This window comes from Suncus etruscus, chromosome 7 (genome assembly GCF_024139225.1).
Source record: "Suncus etruscus isolate mSunEtr1 chromosome 7, mSunEtr1.pri.cur, whole genome shotgun sequence".
NCBI classification, from domain to species: domain Eukaryota; kingdom Metazoa; phylum Chordata; class Mammalia; order Eulipotyphla; family Soricidae; genus Suncus; species Suncus etruscus.
Window position 1 is genome coordinate 111,239,422 of NC_064854.1, and position 12,561 is coordinate 111,251,982.

Here is a 12,561-nt window from a genome sequence, read left to right on the forward strand (position 1 = left end):
TTGGACTTTCTGGGTTGGCCCAATGTTATCAAAGATATTCTTTTTTTTTTTTTTTTTTTTTTTTGGTTTTTGGGCCACACCCGGTAACGCTCAGGGGTTACTCCTGGCTATGCGCTCAGAAGTCGCTCCTGGCTTGGGGGACCATATGGGACGCCGGGGGATCGAACCGCGGTCCGTCTCCTAGGCTAGCGCAGGTAAGGCAGGCACCTTACCTCCAGCGCCACCGCCCGGCCCCCCAAAGATATTCTTAAAACAGAAGAAAGGCAGAAGAGGAGTTCAGAGAGATGGTAAGGAGAAAGAACCTGACCCATTGTTGTGGGTTTTGAAGAATGTGAGAGCTACCAACCATGCAATAAAGGTCACTCCAAAGAGTTAGAAGTGATAAGAAAATAGATTCTCCCCTAGAGTCACAAGATTGGACTATCTTGATTGTAGCCCAGTGTAAACTATATTGAACTGTAGGCAATACACTTATATTGTATAAGCCACTAAACTGTTTTAGCAATCAGAAAAAATTGATAGAGATAAATATGATTATTTACCATTACATAGGTAAGATAGTTGAGAGTCAGAAATGTTGAGAAACTTTTATAGTATTATGTAGTCTAGTTTTAATCATGAAAGCAAGATTTGAATCCAAGCTCATCTGGCTACAAACTACTGCTCATACTTTGCTGCTAGAAATTTATATCACCAAAGCTGTTGTCAATATCTACTAAAACCTGAAGATGTGACTTAGTTCCTAATACATAGATCTAGACCTCAGATCTCTTTGATATTTAGACTGAAAAATGCATTCCTCTTGAAGTATGTGAAGCATCATACCATTAGGTTCCATGGAAGTACATATTATTATTTATATATTAAAATCATAGAAAATCTAGAAACTACTGTAAGGGAACAAGATTAAAAAAATCTTAGAAAGAGTGATAATGTTGGGGTAACATGCTGGCTATAGAACGTAGCAAATGCTAAGTCATATGACAATGGAGATAAAGCAAAATTGACATTTCTCTCCAAAAAGACCATACTGGAAAATATCCAGGAGAAATTCCAGTTCATTGCAGCAAAGCAAGAAAACCATTGGAAATAAACAAAAACAGTTAAGCTTATATACTGCTTTCCTTGTTTTCACCAAAATGACATAAAAGCAGATAATATGCCACAAAGATTTTTTTCTAGTAGGCAGGAGATGACTTTAAATTCACATAAGCCAGTGAAACTAGTTCATAGCACAGGCTAATTAGACACACTTAAGTTACAAGAGGTCAGCCTAGCAAAATATGAATATAATAGCAGTGGTGTCAAGGCAAACTCATTCTCAGATCCCATGAACTATTAATGTTTTCAATCTCCCTCAAGTTTTATTCAATAAAGCAGGACACAGGTATTGTAGACTATCCATCTACTTAATAAAAATTCTTAACTAGACTTAGAATGTTTTTCACACCACATAACATAGTTCTGAAGATTTTTGAGTACCACCATCATCCCCCTTAGCATCACTGGGTAGCCTGGGGTTAACTAACAATTTGTGGGCTGTAGAACAAGGCATTGCTGTTCTGTACATTGAACCATCCAGTTTCTTTTTTTTTTTTTTTCTTTCTTTTTTTTTTTTTTTTGGTTTTTGGGCCACACCCGTTTGACGCTCAGGGGTTACTCCTGGCTATGTGCTCAGAAATCGCCCCTGGCTTGGGGGGACCATATGGGACGCCGGGGGATCGAACCGCGGTCCTTCCTTGGCTAGCGCTTGCAAGGCAGACACCTTACCTCCAGCGCCACCTACCCGGCCCCTGAACCATCCAGTTTCTTTGGCCAACTCATTGCCAGTTGCTCCAGAGGCTCCTGAACTTGGAATTAAGGGAGAATCTTCCCTCCCTTAACCATATCCTTCCCCTCCAGAAACACAAACTTGTTCTACTGCTCTCACCGTGGCCTTTAAATATCCAGTATACATTATTCATGGAGGTAGGTTCCAATAGAGGCTCAAGATGTCGAGTCCATTCTTGGGAGTAATTACTGCCCACAGATTTTTGAAGCTCTTTTAGTCAAGCCTTAAAATCCAGCGAAGCCTTCTGACTCTAAATCAAGCGTGTTAAGAGATCATTCTTAGTTCAATTGGATCTTTAGCAGTCTTAATGACCTCATTAACTTATTCAGTGAGTTGGGTAGGAATTTATTCAGGATGGCAAATGCTTCTGAGCAAAGTTATCTTTTCCACTGTGAGGTACTCAGCATCCCTAGAGAAGAGGCAATGAAGTGGTTGGTAGTCTGAGTGGATTGTTACTCTAGTCAGGCAGACAAAATGCATTAGTTTTAAAATACATCAGAACAGTGACATAGCACAGTTATGGTAGCAAAGTGGTTCAGGGCAAGGAATTTTTGATATGGAGAGACTCTGCCCACCCCAGCAGCAACTCTCAATTACTTGTATTGTATAAATCTGAGTTTTTTCATTTGATTAAGGGATCATAAGGAGGTACAGTAAATGAACCCCATATACACCTCAATGCAGGCCCTTTGCCTGGCCTGTATTGTGAACTGTGGGACAAAATAAAAAATAATGATTAAGGGATCTAATGCAACATTTCTTGTGAGCATTAAAGAAGTATTTCTTGTATTTCTTGTAAGCATTAAAGAAGAAAATTGATGTAAAGTGGTTACCATAGTTCTCAGTGTAGAGTAAATGCTTAAAAGATAGTAGCAATTAAGAACTATTTTATTAGTAAAGATGATCATAAGGATTATGGCATTATTTAATTTTTCTAAACCTTGTCCTCTAAACCAACATTTTAAAAACTCTTTTACATTTGCAGAATGGCTGATGGCTAAAATGAGACAAAGTCCACTATAGATAGAATTTTGTTTATTTAATTCAATGGTAAGAAATCATAACTTTTAACTATTGCAACATCTGCTGCTTAGATATTTTGTGCAGACCTTCAAGAATTCTCTGCAGACTGACTGATGAACAGGGTTCTAAATTTATAGAGGAGTAATATACTATATATCCGTGCTATTGTAGTTAAATGCCAAGTGCATAGCTCAGTAGTTGATACACTGTATGTGTTCAATGAAGTTGGTTAATACTTTACAGGTGATGTTTGAAATTGTTATGATAGGACAAGGAGTTCAAGTAAAATGGCACATTGAGATTAAAATTCAAATTTTTTGTACTGTGTTGTCAAGGAATTAATGACAAATAGTTTTCTAGAGTTAAAAGGGACTTCTATCTGGGTCTTTATCTAGGCATTAAGTTGAAATTTTTCAAGACAGCTATACCTCAATATGTCAGACACTTTTGTGAACTGCCATTTCATGATCTCATTGTGGTACACACACTAATTTAATAAATCCCAACTTCTAACACCAGCTGCATTGCCAGAACCTTCTCTGCTACAGGTTTATGGTTCATATACCAGGCAGCCTAGAAGACTTAGAGAATGATTAATATTCAACATCTACCATTCAAAAATTGACTGGATTTGGAGGATTACCAGCATAATTTTTTGTTCTTCATTGAAGGTACTTTGAGATATAGCTCAGTGTCTCAAGTTTCACCTGGGATTAGCCCCAATTTGTCACAGATATAATTTTCTCCACAATTTATACCAGATTTATTGGATCTCCTCTTTTCTTTGATTCATTTTTCTACTCCCTGCTTGAACTTATGACTGATAATAATCTCAGAGTCTACTTCTTGAAGAACCTACTTTAGAACTGGCTTTTGTATCTGGCCAATGGCACCTCTCTTTCACTAGATTGAGGATCAAATGAAATCTTAGACACTACTAAGATTAAAATCCTTAAGTGCGGACTTTTTATTCTTCCACCAGGATTGGATAATTTCCTACACAGCTATTTATGACCTAAGAACAAGCTTAAACTGGTTTTGAACACCAATGGAGTCTTCAGGCTACTCATGACATGGACTCTGGTATCTTACATTCTGTCCATTTTTTTTTCTTTTAACCTTTTCCTCTTTTTCATGTCATCCTATTTTATTTCCTCCTTTGTACATATCAGTGCTTAAATTTATGTTGTTTCTTCATCTTTATGCACATTTTTGGAACCAGTCTTGGTCCCAAACTCTGCAAGCAGGTATAATGTCTATCTTCTTCAAATCTGTAGTCCCACACCTAGAGTAGAGCTTGACTTCTCACTTATTTTAGAGAAAAATCTGTTTTATATGTTGTGCAAGAAAAGTTCTGACATGAGTCCCTGCTCTTCATTCATTATGTCCCTAGCAGTATTCTCTTTGATCCTTTGTCCAGTCTTCTAAGATGTAGGGGTACTTCCCACCATATATGTTTATGTATAGTACTGACTTCATAGCCCTAAATGGTCTACCCACACACAAATGATTCCTTCCTATTTTTTCAGCATATGCTTAGATGTCAACTCATTGGTACTTTTGCTAAAGATGTCACTTTATCTATTTCACTCTTTTCATTCTTTATCTCATTTATTTTCTACATAGTATTAATCAAAATTTATGTGATTAATAATAATTTTTAATGTATTAAAATAAACTTCATTGAATAAGTAGCATAAACTGATGGTTGTAATATGTGGTTTTGATATTCTATGTTGTTTTCTTTTGTCCATTCTCTGATTTCAGTGAAAAATGTAAGAAAAAGATCCTCTTTGTAAAAACGACAGTCACCCTTGTCCTGCCTGCACCTTGAAGTCTCCTGTTTTATTCTTCTTCCAGGTTACTGGCCCTAGATGGGGAAGGCCTAGACAATGTTAACACACTTTCAGTTCCCACCCCCATGCACTGCCAAATAGATGTCAAAACTCAATGGTGATTCTGCTGAAAATCACAGGAGTTTTCTTAGTCCACATAGAGTGCTGCCTGCAAATGTGGGGGAGAGCTACCAGCCCTATGAGCTACTCACAAACCAATGCTGACTGGAGGTGGGTGAAAACTCAGGTTTCCATTCCTTAACAAATGTTGAAGCCATTCTGACTTCTATTTAGAGATTCTGACAGGTCTGAGCTCCTTCAGTTTTTCCCAGCAAGTCCACAAATACACCGATTTATTGTTTTTCCTCCATCTTTGTGTCATTTTTTTTTTTTTTTTGCCCAAACCCTTGACCTCCATTTTGCTGTAATCATCTTTGAGGGGAACCCAAGTTGTGTGTGTCAAAAGTCATGGACAAAGAGATCCGATTCTTTTGCTTAGTCCTCACTGCACTTCCCCATGACTTTAAAAGATCACATCTCCTGCTCTTTTTCTTGAAGTTAGAAGGAATAAAACCTGCTAAGTAAAAGCCCTGTGGGATTACAGCAGCATTTTATTGTGAAGCAGCAGTAGACTACAAAAGCAAGCCTATCTCTCCTTGCTTCCCCTCTCCTCTCTTCTCTCCTTTCTCCATTTCCCTCCACTTTTTTCTCTCCTTTCTCCTCCTCTCCTCTTCCCCCATCTTCTCCCCTCTCCTCCCCTCTCTTATCTCCTCCCCTACCCTACTGTCTCCTCTTCTCCCCTCCCCCCTCCTCTAATGTCCCCCCTTCTCCTCTTCTTTTCTCTCCTCTCCTCCTCTTCCATCTTCCCCTCATTTCTTCTCTTTTCTTTCCCTCCCCTCCTCTCCCTTCTCAACTCCCCACTCCCCTCCATTCTCTCCTCTTCTCTTTCCTCCCCTCCTCTCTCCCCTCCTGTTTCTTGGTCCTCTCTTCTCTTATTTCTTCCCCTCCCTTCCCCACACTCTTTTCTCCCCTCTCCCTTCCCCTCTCCTCTCTTCTCCTCTCTCTCCTCTCCTCCCTTCCACTTTCCTCTCCCCTCCATTTCATTTCTCTCTTCTCTTTCTTTTCTTCTTTCAATATCAGAAGGTGATGTTTTTTTGTTTTTGTTTGTTTTTTAATCAGAGCCACCTTGTGCTTTGGAACTGCTTAAACCGATCAAAATAAACTACTGTGGTAAGGATTTCTCTCATTTGAAGATTTACCCGGTGGTATTGAAGTTGGAACCTCTCTCTCTTCCTGGACTCTGTTAAAGGAAGAAATCAAACCCAATTACTATAGCAGGAAACCAGAGGGCGAGTACAGAGACAAGAAACATCTCCTGGCCTGACCGGAGTGATGGTGCAATGGTAAGGCTTTTGCCTTGCACGAGGCTGATCCAGGACGGACCAGGTTGGATGCCCAAGCCAGGAGCTATTTATGAGCTCATAGCCAGGAGTAACCCCTGAGCATCACCGGATATGGCCCCAAAACAAAACAAAACAAGACAAAAAACAAAAAAAACGCCTTCTCCATTCACTCCCATTTTATTGCTAAAGAGTGTTAGGATTCCAGGCTATTTCTTAGCCCCAAGAATTCCTCTACTCTAGTCCTCCTTCAATCCACCCTGTACCCATAAACAACAAATCCTGTTGTGCCCTTCTTCATTTTAAAAAGCTTCAATGCTTCTCTTTTGTCATTTAAAATAAAGACAGAGTTCCTGACCTTGCCCTCCAAGCAAGCATCTGCCAAACACCCTCAGTAGCCTGGCCTCTCATAAAGTCTCTCACTCCAGGTTCATTACACTGCAACAAGGAAACAAATCTATCCTGCCTCAGTCAGAGCTTTGCAAAATCTGTTCCCTGCAGAAGCACTCAATCCTTGTAAAACCTTGTACCTACTTCAGGATTTAAACTCCTGGACCTCAATTTAGAACAAGTCTCTATGATTAATGTTCTTATGAAATCCTGTGCTATTGTCACACATGGTATAATTGAGGAATGGTTTATATCCTATAGTGGAATGTACACTTTAAAAGGTAGGCAGTGCTTCTGTATCTGGTAACTCGAGTATCTCCAGTGCCCTGCATGGATGGTGGCTTTGAAAAGGGAAGTCAATCCCGCCTCCACCAACCTTGGCGGATGCCCCGCCCTTAAGGAAGTCATCACTACCTCGGCCCCACCAATAACTCGTGCCCCACCAATAACTCGTTTACCTTGGCGGATGTCCCGCCCTTAAGGAAGTTCCGCCTTTACCCCTACCTCACCAATGATTTGTGTTACCGTAGCGGAAGTCCAGCCCTCAAGGACTCTCCTTCCCCTCCCACTTCCCATCTTATATAAGGAAGGACCAACGGGCCCATGAGGTCTTTGTCCCTGTCCTATTCTGGGCACACATTGGCCCTGGCCATTCCGAATGGTCAGTAATAAAGCACTTTTTAGAGCATTTGCTGGGACCTCAGCCTCTTCATTTCTCTGCGTCGGGCAGCTAGATTAGGATGCCCGGACCTTTCAGCTGCATACGTGGTTCTAGATGGCAAAATGAATAAACGATCTTTGGCTCAAGAAGCAAAGACATGGAGAGAAAGCAGAAATATGGAGAATTGACTTCTTCATTGTTAAAGCAACACGTTTCTGTTGTCATTCTACATTGTCTAAGCACGTTTTATGCAATAACTTTATTAAGATTAAAGAAACATCACAATACAGATTTATTCAATAAGATCCAGAAACTGGTTATAGACATCATCTACAACACAGATAAGTACTTTCAACATGATAGATAACATAATGAATGAGTTTATATATCAGTGACTTTTATCTGGAAATACAGAGGCTCAGATTTCTCTTCTTGTTGGGCCCTGGTGTTTCAATTGAATTAAAACAAAGCAGTGAAGATTGGCATTTTCTTAATAATGAATATATTCTGGGGAATATATCTCATAAGCACCTGCTTTGGGATACAGACTTATTCGTGTAAGTCATTTTTAATATATGGGTAACATTCCTATCAGAATTGGTAATTAGTAAGTTGAGCTGTGACTTGAGAATTTTTAATTGCTTAATCAAGGAGTGAATTGACTTTATAAGTAAATAATGTTTTAAATTTAGTTTGCAGTGTAGGTTATGTATATGTATCCCTATAAACTAATAATATAATTATTGTTTTAAGTGTCCATTACAAGTTAATAATTTAATATGATACTGTTTTGACATGGTGTCTGATATCTGTATAACTATTGTTTTTTAAAAAAAAAAAACCAAACTCTACAAATACAATTTTAAATATGTTTTTCATAGACTATAGATAGCATAAGAGCCACAAAACACCATATAAAGTTACAAGAATGTAAATTTATCTAAGTAAATAGAATAAATTTTGGGCAATTATAAGTAGAACACTGAATATCTTCTAAAGGGGAAAAAAATCCCCAAACCTCAGTTACAATGCATTCACGACTGGATAAAGCCAGAGAGACATTTTGCAAGTGTACAAAGTAGTGAATATATATATATATATTTTCAAACATTCATTTAACAAAGTCATGATGCAAACTGGAAAATTTTCATAAATAGAGTTCAAATACTCATTTTGTGAGAAAATTCTCATTCATGCACTAAATCATAAGAGCACTGATTCATTAGATTAAAAAATAATCACAGGATTATTGTGGAAATAATTACCTTGACTCATAGTCCTTTAGGACCTGCATCTAAAAACAATAAACATGCAAGTTGTGATACACCAAATTGTCTTATAGAAATCGTTTAAACATCTTTTGCATCAAAATGCATAGGAAAATCCAATGCTATTTAATTTTCACATGTTACATACTAGAGATTTTAAGCTACAAAATGCTTCCACTACTCAATACACATACAAAACAACAAAAAATTATCTATATGTAACAAAGAACCCTCCATTAGCCATTTGTGATAAATAATATCTTCTCACATCATTTCATCATTTAGTACCATTTATCATGACCCAGGCTTTTCTGCTATAATGAGAACCACAGATCTCTGATTTACATCAAACACCTCTGCTTTAATAATTGATTGAAACTCTTAAAAAATTCTTTGCCACTGAAATGGAAAGTGGTGAGACTATTGGTAGAAGAATGAAAATACTACCCAGTTAAATCTGATTAGTTAAGGAAGCAGGGCCACTGGATTGTTGCCCAAACTCATCAGTGGATGGGCCCAAACTAGCCTGTTGGCTGTACCCACCACTTGATCCATAACTCTCTTGGTTGTATCCTCCTTGATTATAGCTGCTTGCGCGCTTCTCTATTGGGTCTGAGATATATCGCTGCCCTGAAGAGTGCCAACCAGTCTCCTTGAAAACAAACCAGATGTTGCCAGCCCAGAGGATAAAGTTCAAGAATCCAAAGACCTGAAGATTTAAGACATACAGGTTGATAACCAAAACAATTCCTGTTCCCCACTGCTAAGAAATAAAAATCTCAAAAAAAAAAAAAAAAAAAAACACCTTCATAATACAAAAGTCCATTTTTGATATTAAGGTTGAAACCTCTTCCCATGTTTCATCTGGAAACATCATCTCACTTAAAATGTCTGACTTCTATTGAATATTTGCTGCGCATAAACGATAATGGGTTTTATGCATATATATATACTTAGTCTAAGAAACTGTGGCTATCATTTTATTCATACAAAAGATGTGAAAACTAAGATTTAGCATGAATTAAAATATATATCAAGGTCACTTGATTTCATAAGTGGCAGACTTAGGATTCAAATCTTGTACTGTCTGAGACCTTACATAGCTAACTCTTTACCTTCCTGAAGCAACCATTAACTCCCCAAATGAACTAATTGGAAAGGGGGCTCATTTTTTTTTTCATTTTAATAATGGTACATTAATTTAGAAGCTTGACTACTTTTAGCTATTAATATTATTTTTCTTTATTTTTTTGTATTGATAATAGAGAAAATTACATCAACTAGAGCAGTGGTGGGCAAACCTTTTTTTTTTTTTCAACTGAGCCAAATCTTGTCAAAACCACGATTGAAATTTATTTTGAGAGCAACACAGGGCCTGCACTGACACAGGCTAGGAGCAGAGTCCTGACTCCTAGAGCGGCCACCTGGCACACAGAAGAGCCACATTAAAAAGTGTAAAGAGTCTCATTGACTCTCGAGCTGACCACTGGTAGAGAGACAAAATGGCATAAGCAATGGAGATAAACAAGTGGTGTAAGTGGAATGAAGATAAGTGTATGCTTGGCAGTGAACATAGAGATTTCTATTTAAATATATGAACTTCCCATGCTTCTTTGACATTCTGAGGTGAATTTGAAATCAGACTACATATAAAGCAGATTCCATAAATATGAAATATTTTCCAAGAACTGAATGTGAGAAACTTCCTGATGGAATTTTTTTGTATTCTCTAGAAGGGCATTCTTGGTGAATCACAGGACCAAACATTTCTACCCTTGGGCCTAAGCTGTTGATGAAAGTAAAACTGGTTGCTCTCGCAAGAGATCAAACAGAATAATTGTTGTGCAGTCTTATTCAGAGTAGATTGGTTGACCTATTCATCTAACAACTCCTCCCTTGGAGATAGAAAATTAAAGTATGAGCTGAAACTGTGATGGCACCAAATAATGTTTAAAAGTAATTATATTAAGACACCAAGAAATAAAAAAGAACGTAGTGCCATAATAGCTCTGGAGTTGGACTTGCAAGTTCCTTGCAAGGCAAATTTTATCCTTTGGTTCCTGCATAGCTGAATAGTCCAATGTTCTAGGACTGGAAGAAAGCATATGTACACAAGATAATGGGCCTTGGGCCCTTAGACCTAGGGATGTTACCAAAGTTTTGCATTATTTTAGCAGGAGGTAGATCAGGGCACACAAACTACTAGCTTTGGACTCAACCCCTCTTGCTCTGAAATTAGAGTGACTGAGTTCTTGCTTTATAACCTTGCATACCTCAATTAGCTTTTGGACCACAGCTCTGCTTATTCCTCACATGGAATAAAGATAATTAATTTTTCTTTGGGGGATAGTTGTAAGGAGTAAAGACGATGCTCACGAAGCACCTAGTAGTGCTAGGTATTAGTAAATGCTCATTGACTAGCAAACTATCCCTAATCAATTTCGAAATGATTTCAACTATTCAATCAACTTTACTTCCTTTGTTCTTTCCATTCCTCCTTCCTTCCTTCCTTCCTTCCTTCCTTCCTTCCTTCCTTCCTTCCTTCCTTCCTTCCTTCCTTCCTTCCTTCCTTCCTTCCATCCTTCCTTCCTTCCTTCCTTCCCCTCCCTCCCTCCCTTCCTTCCTTCCTTCCTTCCCTTCCCTCCCTCCCTCTCTCCCTTCCTTCCTTCCTTCCTTCCTTCCTTCCTTCCTTCCTTCCTCCCTTCCTTCCTTCCTTCCTTCCTTCCTTCCTTCCTTCCTTCCTTCCTTCCTTCCTTCTTTCCTCCCTCCCTTCCTTCCTTCCTCCTTCCCTTCTTCCTTCCTCTCTCCCTCCCTCCTTCCTTCCTCTCTCCCTCCTTCCTTCCTTCCTTCCTCTCCCTTCCTTCCTTCCTTCCTTCCTTCCTTCCTTCCTTCCTTCCTTCCTTCCTTCCTTCCTTCCTCTCCCTTCCTCCCTTCCTTTCTCCCTCCCTCCCTCCCTTCCTTCCTCTCCCTCTCTCCCTTCCTTCCTCCCTCCCTTCCTTCCTTTCTTCCTTTCTCCTTCCTTCCTTCCTTCCTTCCTTCCTTCCTTCCTTCCTTCCTTCCTTCCTTCCTTCCTTCCTTCTTTCCTTCCTTCCTTCCTCCCTTCCTTCCTCTCTCCCTCCTCCCTTCCTTCCTTCTTACTTTTCTTCCTTTCCCTCCCTTCCTTCCTCCCTCTCTTACTCTCTCCCTTCTCCCTTCCTTCCTTCTTTCCTTCCTCTCCCTCCCTTTCTTCTTCCCTCTCTCCCTCCTCTCTTCCTCCCTCCCTCCCTTCCTTCCATCTTTCCTTCTTCTCTTTCTCCCTTCCTTCATTTCTTCCTCCCTCCCTCCCTCTCTCCCTCCTCCCTCCCTTTGTTCCTCCCTCCCTTCCCCTTCCTTCCTTTCTTCCTCCATTCCTTCCTTCATTTCTTTCTTCCTTCTTTCCTCCCCCTCCCCCTCCCCCTTTTTTTTTTACAGAGAGAAACTATAGTCAAGTGGCTTGAACTCTATCGAAACAGAATCATAACCAAAGTCAAGAAAACTTCCCGTTAATAGAAAATCAAAAAACTATTCTTTTATATTGATATCTAAAACACTGGCTCTGTTCTCAATTCCACCTGTTGTTGATGTTCAGGTCTCATTATTTTTATGTGCTACTCCTTAATTTTCAGATTTTTCTCCTGATGAAGTTATAAGAGTTTATACGATTTTTAACTAATATGTCTTAAACACATAGACCATGGAGCCAGAGGTAGAATGAATATGAAGATTGCTCTCTTTTAGCCAGTTTAAATTGAGTTTTATGTCACTACTAACTGAAAGAACCTTAATTAATAAAAAGCCATAATGACAATAGCATTTGAGCTGTCCTTTCACACACATTCACATCACATTAGTGTGTGTGTGTGTGTGTGTGTGTGTATGTGTGTGTGTGTGTGTGTGTGTGTATACATAGTTCTAGAGATAGAATTTAGGGCCTCATGCATGTAAGACATATATTCAGCCACTGAGCCATATTCCTGGCCCATAATGTCTGGTTTTCATTCTTTTTTCTATTTGACTTTAAGACATGTTACATTATTTCTTCTTCAAAATTTCTATCTTATAGTCTAAAATTTATTAGAGACATAGTGATAAAATTAAATAAACTCATTCCTTACTTATTATATTAAACTAAAAA

The 12,561-nt window shown here is 38.8% G+C and overlaps 1 protein-coding gene across 2 annotated transcripts in view; it reads right to left on the reverse strand.

Annotated features, from left to right (window-relative positions):
* Positions 1-7,384: 7,384 nt before the first annotated feature.
* The window catches only part of SYNPR (synaptoporin), a 360,846-nt gene continuing 355,669 nt past the window's right edge, over positions 7,385-12,561 (reverse strand). For both annotated transcript variants that reach the window (XM_049777116.1, XM_049777117.1), the window contains one exon: positions 7,385-9,117. In XM_049777116.1, the coding sequence (XP_049633073.1) occupies positions 8,860-9,117 (258 nt within the window). In that variant the 3' untranslated portion in view covers positions 7,385-8,859. The remainder of the gene's footprint in view (positions 9,118-12,561) is intronic.